The sequence below is a fragment of the Eubalaena glacialis genome, chromosome 14 (genome assembly GCF_028564815.1).
Source record: "Eubalaena glacialis isolate mEubGla1 chromosome 14, mEubGla1.1.hap2.+ XY, whole genome shotgun sequence".
NCBI classification, from domain to species: Eukaryota; Metazoa; Chordata; class Mammalia; order Artiodactyla; family Balaenidae; genus Eubalaena; species Eubalaena glacialis.
In genome coordinates this window covers 60,815,581-60,839,611 of record NC_083729.1, presented here as the reverse complement: position 1 = coordinate 60,839,611, position 24,031 = coordinate 60,815,581, and the positions used below count along the sequence as shown (strand labels likewise).

The 24,031-nt window shown below is 42.1% G+C and overlaps 1 protein-coding gene across 1 annotated transcript; it reads right to left on the bottom strand.

Moving 5' to 3' along the window:
* Window positions 1-978: 978 nt before the first annotated feature.
* Window positions 979-23,585, bottom strand: PCYOX1 (prenylcysteine oxidase 1). The gene is made up of 6 exons (XM_061211376.1): window positions 23,401-23,585; window positions 22,084-22,290; window positions 20,881-21,055; window positions 5,326-5,537; window positions 4,834-4,986; window positions 979-4,319 (listed from the first exon to the last, which is right to left on the bottom strand). The coding sequence occupies exons 1-6, from the start codon at window positions 23,519-23,521 to the stop codon at window positions 3,661-3,663; spliced, it is 1,527 nt and encodes a 508-aa protein (XP_061067359.1). The 5' UTR covers window positions 23,522-23,585; the 3' UTR covers window positions 979-3,660.
* Between the last annotated feature and the right edge of the window lie 446 nt (window positions 23,586-24,031).

Sequence of the window (24,031 nt, the reverse complement as noted above, 5' to 3'; positions counted from 1 at the left end):
AGCACAGGCTCTAGACGCTCGGGCTTCAGTAGTTGTGGCGCACGGGCTTAGCTCTACGGCATGTGAGATCTTCCTGGACCAGGGATCGAACCCGTGTCCCCTGCATTAGCAGGCGGATGCTCATCCACTGGAAGTCCCCGAGGTTTTTGCAAAACGCTTTTTTTTTTTTTTTTAAATTATTTATTTATTTATTTATTTTTATATTGTTTTTGGCTGTGTTGGGTCTTCGTTTCCGTGCGAGGGCTTTCTCTAGCCTTGGCAAGCGGGGGCCACTCTTCATCGCGGCGCGCGGGCCTCTCACTATCGTGGCCTCTCTTGTTGCAGAGCACAGGCTCCAGACGCGCAGGCTCAGTAGTTGTGGCTCACGGGCCTAGTTGCTCCGTGGCATGTGGGATCTTCCCAGACCAGGGCTCGAACCCGTGTCCCCTGCATTGGCAGGCAGATTCTCAACCACTGCGCCACCAGGGAAGCCCGTCCCCGAGGTTTTTAATGCATTAAAATACAAGAATCTTAACTAAATATGAAACATTGGCAAGGATGCCCATTTTCTGTATCTTTTACCACTGAACAGAGATAAAGAAGCTGCAAGCCTGAGTGGGTTTCTTCTGAAACATTAACTGGAATTTTCAAAGTTCTTGCCATAACTTTGACGGACTCTGACTTTTTCACATACGTTTACATTCCAAGTACGGTTTTGCTCAAACAACACAGGTTTGAACTGTGCAGGCCCACTTCTATACAGATTTTTTCCAAAATAATTTTGGATTATTTATTAGTAAATAATTTACTAATACTACAGTGCTACACCATCCATGGTGGTTTGAATCCACGGATTCTGAACTGGATGGAGGAACCACATGTGCAGAGGGCTGACTGTAAGTTACACACAGATTTTTGGCTGCTCGGGGGTCGGCGTCCCTACCCACCACATTGTTGAAGGGTCAACCATATAGTACAACAGAAGTAAAACACAGGAAGTCATGATATCATGGTTTTATTTTGAACATACGTGGGAAATTTTTTTGAATACAGGAGTAGAAATACAATTCCAGAGAAAAACATTCCAGTGCATTGTGGTTCTTTGTGGAGTAGAAGATAGTGATAACGCTGCCCGTGATATATTCACCTAGTTCATAAATTTTATGGTTCACAAACTCAAATGAGAGCTATTTTACAGATGGTTGTATCATAAACCTAACTTTAAGAAACCTATCAAGCAAATGCTTAAGCTTATTTTTGTGATCTGGTAAAAAGCCTACAAATCATGAATCGCTTTAAAACTGGAGAGTGGGGTGTACACACAGTATGTGAGGTACTTGTAAAGTATAATAAAATGGGTGGCTTATGTGTATGTAAAGTGGTATTTCCTATTTATAGGAAATGTTTACAGCAAAAGAATAGCGAGAGGGATCAAACTAACGAAGGCCAATACATTTTTATTTTTCCATTCTCCTCTTTTTAATTCTTGACGAATGTCGACAAGCTTGTGTTTTTTGCAGCCACGTAGAGCTGAATTGTTGAACTGGTTTTCTAAGTGTGGTTCCTAGACCAGTAGCATCACCTAGGAACATAACAGAAATGCAGTCTTTCATATGCCACTCCAGACCTACTGAAACAAATTCTGGGGGTGAGGCTCAGCAATGTTTTAACAAGGCTTCCAGTTGATTCCGATGCACACTCAAGTTGGAAAACCACTGGAGCAGAACTTGGCCTTCATTCAGCCCCTGCATAATTTTTACCAGTCTCTTCTGTAAAAAGATGATTTGAGCGGCCTCCTGGAATAATGGGCCCTGATAGGATTTTTCTTCCAATTAAAAAAACAAAAGTTTTTTTAATACTGTTAATTGCATTAATACTAATATGCTTGATATACGGATAACCTGTTTTGCTCTTTGAGGAAACAACTTCAGATGCCTTGTTGGAAAACAGAGTTGGGTTTCATATAACAGCAACCTTTTAAATTGGTGTTCTAAGTAAAAATATATCCAATCGCAAAACAAGTCTATAAGTGATAGAAATTAAATTACCTCATTAGTATTCACCCACTTTTAGCATATACATAATAGTATTACACTCTCTACATAACTGTCTTCATTAAACCACAAAAGGAAAAAATATGAATGTCTCAACATACTTAAGAATAAAAATAGTAAAAAGCTGACCCTTTGACAAACTATAAATTTAATTCCTGCCTCTACATCAAATATATCTTGGCAGTTTTATCAGCATATTAATATTCACAATTGTAATAGAGAAGAAATTGTTTTAAGAATCAATGTTCTCTTTTTTGCTATAATCTGGAGGACTTTTTTTTTTTTAAACAATACATGTTAACTTGGTTGCAGTTACTTTTAGAATTCACAAGCTTTTACTTGTCCTGTCCTTCCAGTGACTAAAAGGACAGTCACTCATGATCTTTGTACAGATGGAGAACTGGTTCTCAAGTTTGGCTACATATTAGAATAATTCAGGAAGCACTCCTACAGGTGATTCCAATGTACAGCTGAGGCTCAGAACCAGGGCCCCAAAAGATTTCAGCAACCAATTTCTCAACCAAAATGCTACAGTACCTTTAGAAGCATTTAACAGTTTGAACATACACTGGATCTGATCAAGGAAGGTGTCTTGCTGAATATCCTACTCTAGTGCCAACTGCTCTGGAGTAATCTAAGTCGCCTCTGCTGTGAGACTGTCAATGCATCTTACTATCAAGATTACTAGAGTTCTCACTGAGAGAAATCATTCTTTGCAACATGGACCCGCTTTGATAATGGATTGGGTTTCTTGGGACTTTTAAGGCACTAAAAACCCTTGGGAAACATCATAAACCGCCACCATCAGTGAATCTCAACCCAGGATGCAAGTTAGGAACTTTCAAAAGCTACAAAAAGCTGACGTCCTATCCTCCATCAACTAAATCAGAATCTCTGCTGTGGAGCTCTATCACTATTTTTAAAAGCTCCTCAGGTGAGGGTTTGATAATAGAAGGCCAATTTCTTAAATCAATAGCCTGTACTTTTCATTTTACTTAATATTTTTGTATGACATCTTAAATTTATACTAAACTAAGACTTCTGAATTTCACCCCCAATAAAATAGAGACAGAAGCAATGAAAAGAACATTCTGAAAGTCAAGGCTTCAAGCATGGGCATATGTACTTTGAAAAATATAAATTACTAAAGCCAGGCATAAGATACCAGCTCCCACAGTAGTTGTATCTGACTGAAGATCACATCCAGCTGCGAAGCACAAATGAACTAGTCCCGAACTAAAAGATAAGTCTTCCTCAAGTGCTCAGCTTAAAATGCTTTAAGGTTTGGTTCAGGGCCCCACCCCAGACCTATTAAATCAGAATCTCCAGAGGAGCTAGAGAATCCGTACGTTTAACAAACTCCAGATGATTCTTACGATCAGAGAAGTTTGGGAAACACTGCTGATGGATATTAAAGAAAGAATAAAGAAATTTTGGAGATGCAATAGTTATGCCTTCATGCTTAATTAGAACCTTGTATTTCTCATGATTCACCGGGATTATTTTTGTTAAACAATGATAACGGCAAAATATCTGATTCAAAATCATCTCTGCTCAGACTGTGTTCTTTTTTGCCAGTGATAATTCCATTTGGAACCAGGAGGGGAAAAAAAGAAATAGTGGTATTTCATAGTTCAGTTTTAAGTTTCTCATATAACTCCTCCTGGTCAATCATGTGTGTGTGCCCGTTCCAGCGGTGATAGGCGAGGAGAGCAGCATTGTAGCCTGCAACAGCACTCATTTCCATGGCACTTGCTGCAACCTCCATGCCGTTGAGGTAATAAAGTCGATCGTGGAGTATGATGGAAGGGCATTTCTCTGGAGGCGTATAATGAGGGTATGCAAGCCATGACCGCTTCACAGCATAATCATAGGACACAAAGAGCTTTAAAATTTGTTCTTTAGTAAGAGGTCCTGCGGAAAAGATCTTCCAAACGTGTGCCCTATCCGCTTTTGGTTGAGGATTATTATTTTCTTCTACAGAAGACACAAACCCAATGCTGTTAATGAACAAATCTGGATTATCAGTGGTTAAGATTGTACCGAGATCAAACTCATCTAAGGCTCTAGAGGTAAAGACAGTTGAATTCAACTGCCCCTTAATTAAAGTTGTCACTAAAGGTTCGTAGTATTGATGGAATTCCTCAATTGGAGGATCAAAGTTGAGAAAAGTTATATTGGACATTTTTCGATTCAATGGAGTGGCCACCAGGACGATGTCATAGAAATCTGAATGGGTCTCAGATCCAGTTTGGTAGACCGCTTCATACACCTTTGTGGGATTTCCTAGAGGAAATAAGGAAGCATACATTTTTTTAATGTTTCTAACATACTATATTTTATACCTTCTAAAAATAATTCTATACCTTCTTAATAGTTTCTCTATAATTCTAAGGAATTAAACAAGTTTTATCCTTTAAGATAATTATCCCTTGCATTTGTATTACAATGAGGCCAATTTTCTACTTGGAATGGAAATAAAATCTTGTCAATAAGTACAAAATATGAAATTTTTACTTTTGAGGATGAAATTGTTTTTTAAATCCGAAGAGTCATGCTGCTGTACTTGAGCACATTTATGAATATTTCTACATGACATACAACACCTCCAATTTAAAATTCCATCATTTGGGACTTCCCTGGCCGTCCAGTGCAGGGGGCGCAGGTTCGATCCCTGGTCAGGAAACTAAAATTCCATTATTTGGAACTGAGTGAGAGATGGAGAAAGAGGTTTTTCTCCCTGAGCAATTATTTTCTGCAGGGAAAATTAGGGAACAATAAAATAGAAGTTCAAGTTTACCTGTCTGCTTGGTCCTTGTTTTCTCCTCTATGGACATTACTGAGCCAGATATAAGATTGCTTTTGGAAGCCTGAAGGAGCCGTGAGCAAACAAGTTTATTGCCACCTTTTACTGCCCAAAGGCCAGGATCAGTACAGGACATTGACACTGCTCCTGTCAGCGGTAGGAAGAAAATGTGTTTTAAGAGGCCCTCTACCCGCCTCCCTTCCCAATTAGCTGAGCCCTGCTCCAAATGTCTTTAGACATTGCCAAATGGCCCTGGGAGCAAAATCTCCCCCAGATGAGAAGCATTCAACTAATAAAAGCTAAAGATCTGTTCCCATAGAAATGCACATTTACAATACACAATTTTGCCAACATTTTTATTGTGTCTGAGGTTTCACAAAGAAAGGTAGTCTTCTCCAAATCATGGCCTAAAGTAAGGAGCCACCATAGCATCAGGTAAACCACTCTGTAAACTAATGGCCATAACTATTCCAAGCCCTGACTTACCTACAAAGCCATTGATGTTCATGTTTTGGCCATAATTGATCCTCATGACAGGAGTAATAATTTCATCGAGGAACTTCTCAGAAAAGCCTGCTTTCTGCAAGGTTTCAAGAAGTGATCGGTTAAATAATCCAAGGTAGTCGTCCCCTCCTAGGGAATGTAGTAACTTTTCTACGCTACTGAAGGCATAGTCATGAGATTGGTAGCGGTAGATCCTTTTGAACAGAAAAGAAATGGCCATTAAACACCAAACAAGACAGGGGGAAGGGTACACATAAAGAAGGAAAATAGCATTCTAATACTCAAAGTGACTTTCATGTGCCCTTCTGATGAGTCCCTACCTATCCTGTGAGATGCACCTCAGTCACCATCTGCCCCAGGTATCCCAGAGGTTCTTGGCCTCCCTCTCCCTCCACCTCCTCTGGGGCAAGTCCACTGTCCTTTATATACACTCTTCTGCATTAATATGGTCACTGGGAGCACCTTTCAAGAAGTAGGTATGTCTTATTCATCTTATCTTGAGCACACTTAGACATGTCTAAAGTTAAACTTTACCTTTCCACTAGACTTGATCCTCTCTCCTCCCACAACCAAAAGTAACGAGTTACTCCCAACATCCTACATGTCATCCTCAGTTCATCTAGTTTCAAATTTAAACATTTCACTTCTCCTCTCTGCTTCTCCCACCTAAGAAGGAAACCAACCTTATCAATCTTTCTAACATCTCTTCTGTTACTTCATTCTCATCTCCCTGATCTTGAATGAGGATTTATATTCAAACTACTAAAATGAATAACTGATCTACCTGCCTCTAGTTTCTCTTCTTTGAAACATTTATGAATCTCCCAGATGTCCTAAAATACCCTTATTTTGTCATCCATCCACTTACTCAAAAAACATCTTGCGTATTACTGTTACTTACTAAAGTTCTGACATTAAAAAAAAAAATCATGGATTTTTAGAGCCAAACTCATCAAGTCTAACTAACTCCTTTGCTCAGCTGCAGATAAAGAAACAAAGTAGAAGTTAAAGAACTTGTCTAAAAGTCACATGGCAAGTAGAAGACTCAAGAACCACTATCCCCCTCTGCCTTCAACCACCCACCCACACACACACACACACACACACACACACACAATCTTCCACTTGAATACAGCTGACCCATTCATTCACTGCTCTCTAAACATGCTCTGGATATTGCTCCCAAACACTGCACTACCTCTTCCCTCCATCTGGAATACACTTCCTATCCCTAATCATAGAACAACTAGCTACACTTTCCTTCAGAGCCTGAATCCCACCCCCTTAGCAAAGTCTTACCCAACTTCCCAGTCCACAGTGATGTCATCACCTCCAAAAGTCCCATAAAACTTAGCACTCATGCTCAGCACTTAGATACTACTTCAAATTATTTAATTTTTAGGAACTATCACCTGACATTTCTCTGCACTTTAGAGACTTGAAAAAATGTTCACATAAATTAGTTCATGCAATAATTCAATACATATTTTTTCAGGTTGCAAGTGATACAAAAATGAGGAAGACATGGTTTCTTTCTCTCAAGGAACTTACAGTTAGGAACAGGTACTCAGGCATATGCACAGATAAGTGTATGAAGGAAAGGAAGAAATAAATGCCAAGGAAAGATCTCTACCAGTGATCATAGAAGAGTTTTTACATCAAATTTCTTCTCTCAAAATAATCTGTAATTTTTTTAAAGAGCAGAGATAATGTCATATCCATTTCAACATTACCTACTGTCTAACGGTGTAGTATACAAAATGCTGAATATATTTTTGTGGAAAAATTCTCAGTGCCAAAACTGAGAAATTAAAATAATTCCTTCCAGCCATACTGTTTGGCTTGTAGTCCCTAGGAAGTTGGAAAAACACTGAGTTCTTCAGAAAAATAACACACTGAATACCTCATAAAATGAAGAGCAATCTTTTGCTAATGGTCAGCATGACAAAATAGTAGCCAATTAAATAACTTAAATATGATGTTATAAAAAAATTATTCCCTGCCTCCTCCCACCTGAGCCCCAACCCCACTCAAACAAGCCTCCTAAGTAAAGGCCTCGTAGAGGGTGACATGAGACAATATATACCGTATAAACACTGAGCACTGTAACTGCTTTACAATACTAGTTGCATTACAGCGGTCCCCAACCTTTTCGGCACCAGGGACCAGTGCCATGGAAGACAATTTTTCCACGGACGGGGCGGGGGGTATGGTTCAGGAGGTAATGCGAGCCATGGGGAGCGGCAGATGAAGCTTCGCTCACTTGCCCAGCCCACTCCCCCCACACACCCCCCACCCACCCACCCCCCCCCCCCCGTCCCCGCTCACCTCCTGCTGTGCAGCCCGCTTCCTAACAGGTCCGAGGCCCAGGGGTTGGAGACCCCTGCATTAGAATGCCTATTTACGGGCTTCCCTGGTGGTGCAGCGGTTAAGAATCTGCCTGCCAATGCAGGGGACACGGGTTCCAGCCCTGGTTCGGGAAGATCCCACATGCCGCAGAGCAACTAAGCCCGTGCGCCACAACTACTGAGCCTGCGCTCTAGAGCCTGCGAGCCACAACTACTGAAGCTCGCGCACCTAGAGCCTGTGCTCTGCAACAAGAGAAGCCACCGCAAGGAGAAGCCTGTGCACCACAACGAAGAGTAGCCACCACTCACCACAACTAGAGAAAGCCCGCGCATAGCAACGAAGACCCAACACGGCCAAAAATAAATAATAAATGAAATAAATAAATTTAAGAAAGAAAGAATGCCTATTTACTAAAAAGTGAGATGTAACTAATAGTTTATGCTAATCAGATTGCTTACACAAACTTCTTTTCTTTTTAAACTACATTTGTATAACCCCTACCCATTTATTCACTCATTCATTCATTTAATCATTCAACAAATATTTATTTATGGAGCATCAACTTTGAGTCAGACACTGTTCTAGGTGCTAAGGATGCAGAAGTCAGTACTAACACAGAAAAAAGTCCCTGCTCTAATGGAGCTTTTGTTCTAGATGGGGAAACAGGCAATAAAATAAATAAAGAAATGCAAGCAAATTATATGACAGTTTAGAGGATGATAATTATCAAGGAGAAAAGTAAATCAAAAGTAAATCAAAAGTAAGATTGGAGGGCTTCCCTGGTGGCACAGTGGTTAAGAATCCGCCTGCCAATGCATGGGACACAGGTTCGAGCCCTGGTCTGGGAAGATCCCACCTGCCACGGAGCAACTAAGCCAGTGCACCACAACTACTGAAGCCCGCGCGCCTAGAGCCCATGCTCCGCAACAAGAGAAGCCACCACGATGAGAAGCCCACGCACCGCAACGAAGAGTAGCCCCCACTCACCTCAACTAGAGAAAGCCCGCGTGCAGCAACGAAGACCCGATGCAGCCAAAAACAAATAAACAAAATTAAAAATAAAAATTTTTTTTTAAAAAGTAAGATTGGAAATGCTTGGAGCTGACAGGGTTGCAACTCTAAATAAGATGATACAAAAAAATAAGTAGTCAAGGAAAGCCTCACTGAGAAGGTGATCCGTCAGCAAACACCCGAAGGAGGTGAGGATACAAGCCTTGCAGGGACGGGAGTGGGGGGGAATATTTCAGACAGAGGTAAGAGCAGTGCAAAGGCCTTATGAGAGCAGCATGCCTGGTATTGCAGCTGAAGCAGAGAGATCCAGGAGAACAGGTAGAGGCACAGACAGAAAAAAGTAGGGAAGGTGGGATGAAGCACTTCTACAGTAATTGATTAAGGACCTTAGAAAATCTGCCCCTACGTAAAAGCAATGAGAACACTGACAAATATTGTCAACATCAACTTTTTCAGAACTCTGGAAATAAAATCCCAGGAGAATTTATTCAAGAAAAATGGCTGAATGTCTGTAAGAACAAATGAGCCTTGTGGTATTTTAACTTCCCCTATTCCCATTCCCCTCTTGCTAGCAACAAGGTAGCCTTCAAAATCAGCAGTCTTGCAACTACAATCCCTGTGAAACCAGCAAGCTGGCAGCCACAGGAGGGGATAAAACAGGCTTGGAGCATCCCAAAATTCCCATTCCCAGAGAAGTGCCACTTTTGCCCTATCTGGCAACTCACTCAAAAGCTCTATCCTCAGGGATTGTCCTTTTCTTTTTCTAAATACAATTTTTAAAGGATATACTCCATTTACAGTTATTACAAAATATTGGCTATATTCCCCAAGTTGCACAATACATCCTGTAGCCTATCTTACACCTAATAGTTTGTACCTCCCAGTCCCCCACCCCTATATTCCCCCCCACCCCACTGGTAACCATTAGTTTGTTCTCTGTATCTGTGAGTCTGTTTCTTTTTGTTATTTTCACTAGTCTGTTGTATTTTTTAGATTAGGGCTTGTCTTTTTTGACCTGATTCAGAGCTCGCTCTGTACAAACAGCCCATCCTGAGTGCATCTGTCAAAAACATCAGTGGCAATTTAACATCAGCTGCCTGAGGCTGTGATACCAACTGGGGCTAATAAGAGGCTTACCAAAAGATTTTTTTTTTTAAATATTGGGAAATGAAAACCCCAGTTCATTCCTGGGGACCTAGAAGCTCATGCCCATGTACAAGGCTGTCACATGCCCAGGAAAGACCTGAGAAGGCCCGAATCTGTCACCTCTGGCTGACCTTGAAGCTTTCAGCAAGCCAGAAGTAAAGGCTAAAGTAGAGTTGTAAACCACCCTCCAGAGCATTGCAAACATATCCCAACACACACACTTGAATAGCCATACATGGCAAAGAATACAGACTTCACAGAATCAGTCCCAGAAAGTCACTAAACAAACAAACAACAACAACAAGAAACCTAGGGTAAGGGAAATTCTGATTTCCAGAGCTGCCATTTAATATTATTTTAAATGTCCAGTTTTCAACAAAAATCACGAGATACTCAGAGAAACATGAAAGTATGGCCCATACATGGGGTGGCGGGGGGGAAGGAGTCAACAGAAACTTTCCCTGAGAAAACCCACACATTGGACCTACTAGACAAAGACTTTATTTATTTATTTATTTATTTATTTTGGCCTCACTACACGGCACATGGGATCTTAGTTCGCCAACCAGGGACCGAACCCGCGACCCCTGCATTGGAAGCACAGAGTCTTAACCACTGGACCACCAGGGAAGTCCCATAGACAAAGACTTTAAATCAGCTATTATAAATCTGTTCAAAGAACTAAAGGAATCCATATCTAAAGAACTAGAGCAAGTATGAAAACAATGTTGATTAGAACAAATAGACTGTTAATAAAGAGAAAGCAATTATAGAAAAAAATGAAAAATTCTGGAGTTGAAAAGTATAGTCTGAAATTAAAATTCCCTAGAGGGGCTCAACAGCAGATTTGAAACAGCAGAAGAAGCAGTGAATTTAAAGATAAGGTCAGTTGAGATTATACAATCAGGAACAGAAAGAATCAAGAGTTAAGAAAATGATCAGAGCCTCGGAGCCTGTGAGACAACAAAAAGCACACCAAGATACACATAATGGGAATCCTAGAAGGAGAGGAGAAAAAAGAAACGGACAAAAAATTTATGAAGAAATAATGGTCAAAAATTTCCCAAATTTGATGGAAGACATTAATCTATACATCCAGGAAGCTCAACAAATCCAAAAAGGATAAACTCAAAAAAATCTATACCTAAACACATAATGGTTAAACTGTGGATAAATAAAGAGAAAATCTTGAAAGCAGCAAGAGAAAAGCAACTCATCCAGCAAAAACGATCCTCGGTAAGATTAGGAGCTGACTTCTCTTCAGAAGCCATGATGTCCAGAAGATAGTGGGATGACATATTGAAAATGCTGGGGGAAAAAAAGACTATTAACCAAGAGTTCTATATCCAGCAAAAGTAGCCTTCAAAAATAAAGAGAAATTAATATAATCCCAGGTAAACAAAAACAGATAATTTAACACTAGCAAACCTGCCCTACAAGAAATACTAAAAGTTGCCCTTCAGGCTGAGATAGCACCAGACAGAAACTCAAATCCACATGAAGAATGGGTAAAGGTAATTAAATAGGTAAATATAAAAGACAGTATAAAGATATACAGCTTACCCTTAAACAACACAGATTTGAACTGTATGGGTCCACTTATACACAAATTTTTCTAATAAATATACAGTTGGCGCTCCATTTCCACAAATGCAGAACTCACAGATACAGAGGGCCAACTGTAAGAGATCTGAGCACCTGCAGATTTTGGTATCTGTGGGGTGGTCCTGCACCCAATCCCCTATGCATACCAAGGGACTACTGTATATGCTTGAAATTCTTTTCCCTTATCTGACTTTTTAAAAACTGCATAAAGCAATAATTATAAAACTAATAAGCTTATAGAACATAAAGACATAATTTGTATGACAATAGCACAAAGTATGGTGAGGTAACAAAGCTATATTGGAGTAAAGTTTTTGTGTACTATTGAAATTAAGTTGGTATTAATTCAATTAACATTGTTTTAAGCAATTAACATTATTTTAAGTTAAGATAGTAACTGTAATCCCCAGGGAAACTACTAACACAGTAACAAAAATATGTATACTAAAAGAAACAGCAAGAGAATTAAAATGGTACACTCTCTAAAACAAAAGAAGGCAGCACCTAGAGGATGAATAAATTCTGGAGATCTAATGCACGGCATAAGGATGATAGCCAACAATACTATTTTAAATACTTCCAAGTTTCTCAGAGACTAGGTCTTAAATGTTCTTGCCACATAAAAGAAATAATAATTATGTGATATGACAGAGATGTTAACTAGCTATGGCGGTAATCATAATGTAATAATATATTATAAATGTATCAAATCAACACATTGTACACCTTAAACTTACACAATGTCATATGTCAATTATATCTCAATTTTTTTAAAGGCACTATATGCTAACAATGAACAATACGAAAAGGAAATGAAGAAAACAATCCATTACAATAGCATCAAAAAGAATAAAATATTTAGGAGTAAACTTAACCAAGGAGACAAAGAGACTTGTACACTGAAAACTACAAAACATTGCTGAAAGACATTAAAGACATCCTGTGTTCTTGGATTGGAAGACTTGAAATTGTTAAAATGTCCATATTACCTAAAGTGATCTACACATTCAGTGCAATCCCTATCAAAATCCCAGTGACACTTTTTTTTTTTTTTTTGCAGAACTGGAAAAAATTCCTAAAATTCACATGGAATTTCAAAAGATCCCAAATAGCCAAAACAATATGGAGAAAGAAAAACAAAGCTGGAGGTCTCACATTTCCTGATTTCAAAGCATAATACAAATCTACTGTAATCAAAACAGTTTAGTGCCAGCATAAAAACAGACATACAGATCAGTGGAACAAAACAGAGAATCCAGAAATAAACTCTCATGTATATCATCAAATGGTCATCAAAGGTGCCCAGGCTACACAATGGGGTAAAGAATAGTATCTTCAACAAATGGGGCTGGGAAACTGGATATCCACATGCAAAAAAATGAAACTGGACCCTTACCTTAGATGATATACAAAAATTAATTCAAAATGGATTAAAGACAAAAACATAAGACCTGAAACTATAGAACTTCTGGAAGAAAACATAGGGAGAAAGCTTCATGACATTGGATTTGGCAATGATCACCTGGATATGGCAACGAAAGCAAAAAGAGATAAATGGGACTGCATCAAACTTAAAAACATCTGTGCAGTGAAAGAAACAATCAACAGAGTGAACAGGCAACCTACAAAATGGGAGAAAATATTTGCAAACCATGTATCTGATAAGGGTTTAATATCTAGAATATATAAAGAACTCTTACAACTCAGCAACAACAAAAATCCAATTAAAAAATGGGCAAACAACTTAAATAGATATTTCTCCAAAGAAGACATACAAATGGCCAACAAGCATAGGAAAAGATGCTCAAGAGGGACTCCCCTGGTGGCAGAGTGGTTAGGAATCCGCCTGCCAATGCAGGGGACACGAGTTTGAGCCCTGGTCCGGGAGGATCCCACATGCCGCGAAGCAACTGAGCCCATGCACCACAACTACTGAGCCTGTACTCTAGAGCCTGCAAGCCACAACTACTGAGCCTACCTGCCACAACTACTGAAACCCACGTGCCTAGAGCCCATGCTCCGCAACAAGAGAAGCCACCGTGATGAAAAGCCCGCACACTGCAACAAAGAGTAGCCCCCGCTCGCCGCAACTACAGAAAAGCCCGCGTGCAGCAATGAAGACCCAACACAGCCAAAAATAAATAAATAAATAAATAAATAAAAAAAGATGCTCAACATCACTAATCATTAGAGAAATGCAAATCAAAACCACAAAGAGATTATCATCTCACACCCATTAGGATGGCCGCTATCTAAAAAACAGAAAATAACAAGTGCTGGCAAGGGTGTAGAGAAATTAGAACCCTTGTGCATTGTTGGTGGGAACGTGAAATGGTGCAGCTGCTATGGAAAACAGTACGGTGTTTCCTCAAAAAATTAAAAGTAGAATTACCAAAAGATACAGCAATCTCACTTCTAGGTATATATCCAAAATAAGTGAAAACAGGATCAAAGAGATAATTGAACACCCACGTTTACTGCAGCATTATTCACAATAGCCAAGGGTGGAAGCAACCCAAATATCCATCAAAAGATAAATGGATAAAAAAAAAGAGACAGCAGTAATGGAGAAACAGAGGAACAAAAATGATGTAAGACATATAGAGGGACTTCCCCAGCAGTCCAGTGGTTAAGACTCTGCCTTCCATTGCAGGGGGCACAGGTTCAATCCCTGGTGGGGAACTAAGATCCCACATGCCGTGTGGTACAGCCAAAAAAAAAAAGACATATAAAAAGCAAATATCAACAGTAATTAAACATAAATGGACTATACTCTCCAATCACAACACAGAGATTGGCAGACTGGATTTTAAAAATAATCATAATAATCCAACTTATCTTGTCTACAAGAAATACACTTTAGATTCAAAGACACAAATAGGTTGAAAGTAAAAAGATGGGAAAAGACATACCATGCAAACAGTAATGAAAAGAGAGCAGGAGTGGCTATACTAATATCAGAGAAAATAGACTTAAGACAAAAATTGTTACTAGAGACAAAAGAGGACATTTTATAACGATAAAAGGGTTACTCCATCAGGAAGACATAACAATTATAAACATATATGCACCTAACAACAGAGCTCCAAAATACATGAAGCAACACTGACAGAATTGAAGGGAGAGACAGACAATTCAACAATAATAGCCGGATACTCCAATATCCCACTTTCAACAATGGGTGAACAAGTACGCAGAATATCAACTGCAGATTAGTTCACCAGGGCTGCCATTACAAAGTATCACAGGCTGGCTGGCTTAAACAGAAATTTATTTCCAACAGATTTGGAGGCTACAAGTCCAAGATCACGGTGTTGGCAGGTTTGGTTTCTTCTGAGGCCTGTCTCCTTGGCTTGCAGATGGCCACCTTCTTGCTGTGTCCTCACATGGTCTTTCCTCTGTCTGTGCACATCCCTGGTGCCTCTTCTGTGTGTTCTAATCTACTCTTCTTATAAGGACAACAGTCAAATTGGATAGGGCCCAGCCTAACGGTTTCATTTTAACTTAATTACTTCATTAAAACCCTATCTACAAATACAGTCATATTCTGAAGTACAGGAGATTAAGGCTTTACCATATAAGTCTGGGGGTGGGGAGGACACACAACTCTGCCCATAATAAACAGGAAATCAAAACTGATGAATGGGATTATCTACATCCTATCAGGTCTTCCAAGCCATGGTACAGATTTTGGCTATAACTCTGCATGAAATAGCCACTGAAAGTTTCTCAGCAGAGGAGTAATGTGATGACTCTTAGATTTTTAGAAAACTACTTTGGCTGCTATGTTGAAAACGGATTGTGATGACACAAAGGCAAAAGCTAGGAGATGAGTTAGGAGGTGTATTAGTTTCCTATTTCTGCAGTAACAAATTATCACAAACTCAGTGGCTTAAAACAATACAAACTTATTATCTTATGGTTCTGCAGGTTAGATATCCAAAGTCAATCTCACTGGGCTAAAGTCAAGGTGTCAGCAAGGCTGGTTCCTTCTAGAAGCTCTGAGGGAAGAAATCATTTTCTTGCCTTTTTCAGTTTCTATAAGCCACCTTGGCTCATGGCCCCTCCAAGCATCACTCCAACTTCTTTCTTCCATCATCACATCTAATACTCATTCTGATTCTACTGCCTCCCTCTTATAAAAACTCTTGTGATTACATTGGGCCCACCTAAATAATTAAGAATTATCTCCCCTTTTCAAGATCCTTGACTTAATCTTATCTACAAAGTCCCTTTTACCATGTAAGGTAACACATTCACAAGTTCCAGGGATTAGAATGTAGACATCTTGCAGAGGGAGGAAGGCATTATTCAGCCCACCACAGGAGGCTATTCCAACAATCCAGACAGGACTTCCCTGGTGGTCCAGCAGTTAACACTCTGTGCTTCCAATGCTGGGGATGCGGGTTTGATCCCTGGTTGGGGAACTAAGATCCCACATGCCGCCAGACAAGAGATAATGGTGGTTTGGATCAAAGTGGTAGCAGTGATGGTGGTGAGAAGTGGTGAAATTCTGAATATATTTTAAAGACTGATAGGATTCAAGATAGACTGGATGTGGGAAATGAGAAAACGAAAAGAATAAAAAATGACTTGTTAGGAGTAACTTTTTTCCCTTTGGGAAAAAAAAAAGGGTGTTTACAAAGCCTTTCACTATGAGTCCTATCAGTCTCAGATCAAGAAGTGTTAAGGATCTAACATGTCCCCAGAAATGCACTAAGTGCTAGAGACAAGAATGAGCTTGAACCCTGCCTATAAGCCAAGATATCTCAACAGGAAGCCATTTTGTGGACCACAGGATTCAATTCAACAAATATGTGACTGAATATCTATGACATTCTGGCTAATATGCATACTACAGAACAACACAAGTGTGTGTGTGGTGTGCACCATATAATACTTAAGAAATGTTTGAAAAGAGAGATGAATGGTGACTAGAGTATTAGGAAAGGGGTGAGATAAGACATGAATTTTGGAATAAAAAATGGCATCCAGGGCTTCCCTGGTGGCGCAGTGGTTAAGAATCCGCCTGCCAATGCAGGGGACACGGGTTCGTGCCCTGGTCCCGGAAGATCCCACATGCCGCGGAGCAGCTGGGCCCGTGAGCCACAATTACTGAGCCTGCGCATCTGGAGCCTGTGCTCCGCAACAAGAGAGGCCGCGATAGTGAGAGGCCCGCGCACTGCGATGAACAGTGGCCCCCACTTGCCACAACTGGAGAAAGCCCTCGCACAGGAACTAAGACCCAACACAGCCATAAATAAATAAATAAATTTTAAAAAAAATTTAAAAGAGATAAGCAAAAACATTCTCTCTATAAATTTGAAAAAAAAAAAAAAATGGCATCCAACCAGAAAAACTGCATAAATAAATGCTCAGAACTGGAAACTGACTTGGCAAGTGTGGATATCATGGGCAGCAGGATCTCCACCCAAGTACCTTCAACAGCAAAGAAAAATGCATACTCCCAGGGGTGTGGGGTGTTGCCTACCACAAGCTTGAACCCTCTTTCAAGTATCATGGTTTACTACTATCACATGGGCCTTTGCTCACACTGTGCACACTCTGAAATAGAAGCACAAAAATGACAATGTACCTCCCCAAAGCTGGTCAACACATCTCCCAAAAGTTTCTACAGAAGATCACACAAGCCACTTTCAAAAGGAGCCAACTGGATCTGTCATATATATCCAAAAAAGGGAGAAAATATGTTGAGCAAGGACTTTAGGTTTCTTACACCATTCAAAGAAAGAAAAAACTCAAGAATATTCTCCAATTACACATTTTAACCTAGTGGTTCTCAATCCTGATTATAGGCAAGATTCACTTGAGGTGAACACACCAATGCCCAGATGCCTACTCCAAACCAATGAAATAAAAATTCTCTAGGAGTAGAGCACAGTATTCTTTTTTTTTTTAATTTATTTTTTGCTGTGTTGGGTCTTCATTGCTATGCGAGGGCTTTCTCTAGTTGTGGCAAGTGGGTGCTACTCTTTGTGGCAGTGCACGGGCTTCTCATTGTGGTGGCTTCTCTTGTTGCGGAGCACAGGCTCTAGGCGCACAGGCTTCAGTAGTTGCAGCACACGGGCTCAGTAGTTGCGGCACACGGGCTCAGTAGTTGTGGCACGCGGGCCCTAGAGCGTGTGGGCTTCAGCAGTTGCGGCGCGTGGGCTCAGTAGTTGTGGCTCGCAGGCCCTAGAGCACAGGCTCAGTAGTTGTGGCGCGGGGGCTTAGTTGCTCCGCAGCATGTGGGATCTTCCCAGACCAGGGACTGAACCTGTGTCCCCTGCATTGGCAGGCAGATTCTTAACCACTGTGCCACCAGGGAAGTCCCACATCATTCTTATTTTTAAAACATCTCCATGTTGGGAATTCCCTGGTGGTCCAGTGGTTAGGACTCCGCACTTCCACTGACGGGGCCCCAGGTTGCATCCCTAGTTGGGAACTAAGATCCTGCAAGCCACGCAACATGGCCAAAAAAAAAAAAAAAAAAAAAGATCCCCATGTGAATATAATGTACAGCCAGGATTAATAACTACTACTTTACTGAAATGTTGGGGATTTCACTGTTCCAGATTCCTCTTTGGCAACCTCTGTGGCTCCCAATCCTGGTTTTTGTGACATGGGTGATATTACAAATATTAAATAATTGGTACAACATTAAACAGAAAGTAGACTGACTACAGCACTGGACCTGAGTCAAGACTCCCTGCTGGGGCAGTGGAGGAGACTCCCAGAGAAGAGAAAACATGCAGGTAGTAGCTATTTCACAAGTCCAGCAGTATTTCACTACTTTAGCAACTGGCACATGCTGGCTCAATACCTGCCCTTTCTCCAACTATCTCATAGGGTATGACAAAATTATCAAAATAAGATCTGCATGTTCTTGATTTATTGAAAGAAACAGAAATGTATGATGGATGGCCCTTTAAACAACATAAAGGTCAGAGCTCTATAATCAAGTATCAAAGATACACTGGAGGGCGGCAGTAATTCCATAAAGTTTGGGAATTGTTTTCTAAAATCAAAAATAGTATAATCTACAGGGAACTATATTCAATATCCTGTGATAAACCATAACGGAAAAGAATATGAAAAAGAATGTATATATATGTATAACTGAATCACTTCGCTGTACAGCAGAAATTAACACATTGTAAATCAACTATACTTCAATAAAATAAACTTTTTAAAAACAATATAATCTATGTATCCCCTCACTGGGTCTTTTTCACAGTTCTATAATACCCTGAATTCACTTCAAAAGTGATTTCTTAATTTCTCAAAGGGCAATTCTCTACATGTCAAGAAAACTGATACACACAGGCAAGGCTGTATCTGAGGCCATGTGAACTTGATTCTGCTGCTGAGGATGCAGCAACATGCCACATTTCTTTAAAAAGTGACTGGCTGAAAAAAAAAAAAAAAAAAAAGTGACTGGCTGTAATGCAGGGGACAAAGGTTTGATCCCTGGTCCGGGAAGATCCCACATGCTGCGGAACAACTAAACCCATGCACCGCAACTACTGAGCCTGCGCTCTAGGGCCCGCGTGCCGCAACTACTGAACCTGCATGCTGCAACTACTGAAGCCCGCGTGCCTAGAACCTGTGCTCCGCAATGAGAAGCCACCGCAATGAGAAACCCGTGCACCACAAGGAAGAGTAGCCCCTGCTCACCGCAACTAAAGAAAGCCCACGCGCAGCAACGAAGACCCAACGCAGCCAAAAAATAAAAAATTTTTTTTAAAAAAGTGACTGGCTGTCTCTACACAAATTCTATATATTTTCCTAGTAAACTGCTTGTCTCTCTACTAGAATATGTATTCTTTGAGGGCAGGGACATGTTCTGGGTTCTACATCTTTAGGACCTAGAATACTGCCTGGCACATAATAAGTACTCAATATTTGGTGAATGAACAAACGAATGAATGACTACTTTAAAACAACCTGCACTATAGCTGAACTTAACGTACCCGCTGGAAAGGAGTTTAAGAAATTGACCTCAGAATGATGTTTAGAAAGAAAGAAATCCCTAACTACTACAAGTTACAGAAACTAGAGTACATTTATCCTATTCACCTCTTACATTTGTGCTGGGCAATACTTGGTCATATGACATGTAATTTTACCTTTTTTTTTTTAACAGATTTAATTTTATTTATATTTTTGGCTGCGTTGGGTCTTTGTTGCTGCACACAGGCTCTCTCTAGTTGTGGAGAGTGGGGGCTAATCTTCTTTGCGGTGCGCAGGCTTCTCCTTGCGATGGCTCCTCTTGTTGCGGAGCATGGGCTCTAGGCACGTGGGCTTCAGCAGTTGCAGCACGCAGGCTCAGTAGTTGTGGCACGCAGGCCCTAGAGAACGTGGGTTTTGGTAGTTGTAGCGCGCAGGCTCTAGGGCGCACGGGCTCAGCAGTTGTGGCGCACGGGCTTAGTTGCTCCACAGCATGTGGGATCTTCCCCGACCAGGGATCGATCCTGTGTCCCCTGCATTGGCAGGAGGATTCTCATCCACTGCACCACCAGGGGAAGTCCCTAATTTTACCTTTTTAACAATTATTTTATTACGTTGGCACAGTCACAGTAATGAAACATTATTAGCATTTACAAGCTGAATTTCTCCAGGATCTAAAACTGTAAACCAGCATAAAAATTAGCACATGCCAATGACCTTAAAAAAAAAAAAAAAGTTGTATCTTTCAAAGGTAGACTGGTTATCTTATGTTATTTTTCCTACTTACCAAAGCAATGCATATTCATACACAAAGAAATTTTTGAAAATACAGAAAAACATAGAGAAGGAAAAGAGGCACCTGTATTCTCACTACACAAGACAGTGTGGGAATTTAATATCCTAATTTAAATTCTTGGGGCTCAGGACTGATATTTCAGGCTGCTGGCTCACTGAAACATCATGTCACAGTTAAATAAAGCTCATTTAAGTTTTCTGATCCTTTCTACAAGCTCTTGTACACATCAGCTCATTCATCTACACAGTTCCAAGATTAAGAGGGAGGACTCTGGAGCCAGACTGCCTGGGTGAGAACTCCAGCTCCACCAGTTACTAGGCGGGTGGACTTGCACACTTGAAACCTCTCTAAGCCTCCACCTTCCACACCTGTGAAAAGAAGCTAATAACAGTACTTACCTCAGAGAGCTGTCATGAGACTTCAAGGAGTTAATATTTGTAGAGCATTTTAAAGCGCCTGGTAACATTAAATAAGCATTTGCAAAATATGTTTTCAGAAGCAAAAATAAACTACCCTTTCAGCTTCGAAGTGGATAAATGGTCTGCGTATTGTATACAAAACATTTTGCCTAACGATCTTAAAAACAGGCTGCGGTTAGGTAGAGAACTGTTCCGAGAAACTATAATTCCTACAGATCATCTAATAAAAAGTCTTAGGTTAAACGGAAGAGAAAAAATTACCTCATAAACTTGTCTAATATATCCTCTACCCACATGTGCATTCGGAGGGACTGAAATCCATAGTGCCAAATTAGTTTAATCATGTTTATTATAAACCAGCTGTTCTCCTCATATACCAGAGTCTCTCCGTTATACACCCCCACTAGGCCACTAGGGCTCTGAACAGCAGAGAGACCTGTAAAAACAAAGAAAGGTAGCTAAGTCAGTGGTTTCTGTACTGCTCAAATGAGAGAAGGTAATCTGAAGCTATCGGGGACATTCTGAAGTGAGTGAATTCGGGCTTCCCCCAGTTCTCAGGAGACATGTTAAAGGAGCTCTATCTTTAGAACAGTGGGTGATACACTAGACACCACACTTTCCAAAAGCGGATTCCCTGAAAGATGGGTTGGATGATCATGCAGATATATCAAAATGAGACTGGCTATAGTTAGTCTAAAAACACTAAAAAGTCAAAAGAAAAAAACAGAGGATGAGCTGAATTCAACTTAAAAACAGAAATGTCAGACATGACTCTTGGCAGCGTAAATGGCTCCTGACATACACTCGCCTTCATGGAGGAAGGAGGCCCAGGAGGCGTCCACCGGAGATGTGGCAAGCAGCTAAGGAAAAGAAGTCAGCCCCATCCCTGTGCAAATCCTATTTTGCATAACTGGATATTCCTGATAACTGGAAGAAGGCCAAAATTACACAATATTCCCTGAGGAAAGAGCCTGCAGAGGCCGGCCACGCTTCCCCCACACCTGTCCAGTGCCTCTGCTGGTAGGCAAGCAGTCCGATGTCCCAAGTTCTAGGCACATGTTTGCACCTACAGCTGTGTGAGTGACCTTAAGCCAGACAACACCTCAAGTCTCTGGGCCTCATTTCCCCAGCTGCAAAATGAGCACGCTAGGGTTTCTGCTAACTCAAACCATTCTTTGATTCTTTAACACGAACCCAGAGGTTTGAGAACCCACAGCAGCAGCCATCCCCACCCTGAGCCCCATGGCTGTAATTCCAGATAACTGAAGATACAGGTAACTAGTGTCCCATTACAGCAGAGCAGCTCCTAAGGCAGTACCAACTGCTAGCAGGAAAGTGAAGAAAGCAGTTTTACCAGCTTCACTGTAAAAGACGATTAACAAGGCAGGAAAGTTTCAGTTCCCTATCTGATAACAATATCCATGCATACTGAAGTCTGCTTAGCTCTAAGGCCAAATTACATACCCAGGTCCTTGACAAAACGCTTCATGTGCAGATTTAAAGGATGGATGACAGAACCTCCTGACTCATATTCTTGCCCCTGCATAGTCACGGTGGCCAGACGGCCCCCCACCTCTCCTTTTTCAAACACGTCAATCTTCACATCGTTCCCAAATTTCTGCCGCAGATAATAGGCTGCTGAAGTGCCACCAATGCCAGCTCCAATAATCGCTATGGGGGAAAAAAAAGGAACAGGTTTTTTTCCCTCTTACCAGCTTTGTAGGTTTGCTTTGTTTTTGAAAGGCCGTAAATCAACAACAGACGTTGCTTAAGGCTGTTATCAACAATTTAGGGAAGCCTGGGGAGGGGGAGGCAAGTGGCAGCTGCAGTGAAGATAGAACTATGAATCTGGACAGACACTGCCCCCAGACAAAAGTGGTAGTTACACTTTTTTTTTTTTTTTTTTTTGCCAGATGGCCCAAAATTCTCACAGTTCGTTGCGGAAGGACCAAGTGGACCGCCGCACACCCTTCTTTGTGCCCAATGCAAAGGAACAGAGGAGGTGGGGCCTCTCCAGGACGCATTTCAAATAAAGTGGCCGCCATTTTTGCCTTGATTTGTTGTCTCGTTGATGTAAACAGGTTAATGATTCCAAAGAACACGGCTTAAAGGGGAATAAAAGAACAAAGCAAAACAAAATAAACAGGGGGCAAACCACCAAAACGACTCAAACTAAAAGAGTGACTGTTTCGGCTGTGTAGTCGTCCTAGGCAGAGAACTTGTGCAAGCCAAGGGACTGTGCCAGCCGGCCGGCTTCAGCAAAGCGGACGGGGGAAGGGTACCCCAGCCCATCACTGGAAGCAGACGCGGTCAGCGTGGTCAGCGCGGTCAGCTTATCTGCGCTGCTTGGTGTGCTGTGCCCGCGTGCGCCTCTCACCTGCAGAGCGGAATTGGCCCGTCGCTCCCGGACCAGCCAGAAGACCGACCTCCCAACAAGTGCAGCAAGAGAAGGCTGCGGGAGGGGCCTCAGCCTCCCCGAAGCCCAAGGCCTCCGACTCAGGGGCTGCAGGGAGGCCTGGCGCCCGCCCGCCAGCCCGGGTCGCCCCCCTCCACGGCCCATTGCTCAAGTGGGCAAGTGTCCACGCCCGGGAAAGGGCGGTCCCTGGGGCACGTAAAGCGGTCCCGAGGCGCGAACCGGGAAGAGCTCCACTTGCGCGGGGAGCTCGTTCTGCGCGGCCCGGCGGGCGTCGCGGGTGCCCGGCCTGGCGCATCAGGCAGCGGCCGCCCGGCGTGGGGCGCGCTCCCACCGCCCCCGCCGCGCGCCGCCTCCTTCTCGCCTACCGATATTCTCCGGCGGGGCCCGTGGCTCGGCGCTCCCGGGGAACCCCCAGCTGCACAGCAGCAACAACCCCAGCCACAGCCCCACGGTCAAGCAGGCGAGCTGTCCAGCGGTGCGTTCCATGGCTCTCGGGGCGCTGCGGTCGAACTAGAAAGCCCAGCTGTCCGCCCGCATTTGAGTCTGCGCTCTCTGCCCGCCCCGCCCCCTGGCTGGCCTCGCCCCTCCAAGCCCCGCCCAGTTCCACCCCCAACCTACCCCGCTCTGCTGCACAGGCCCTTGACACCCCACGGCCGCCCTTGACACCGCAGGGCCACCCTTCCCTCCAAGAGCTGCCAACCCGGTCCTCTCGGTCCCCCAAGCCCGCCCTGCCCCTCCGAAGCCCACGTTGCTTCAGGGAGACACCAAAGGCCCCAGAGGAGGCTCACCCCAGCTTTTAATTTCTTCAGTCGTGCCTTCTTCTGTCCCTTCAGTCGCTCTCGCTCAAACAATACACACAGCTAATCGCTGCCAGAGACAGACCGGGGGTGCAACAAACACTTTACTGAGTGATCACTATGTTCGGGACTGGTGGGTACGGGATGAATGGGTAAATGGTACTAGGTAGAAGGAAAAATGGGGGAGACCAGGGATGGG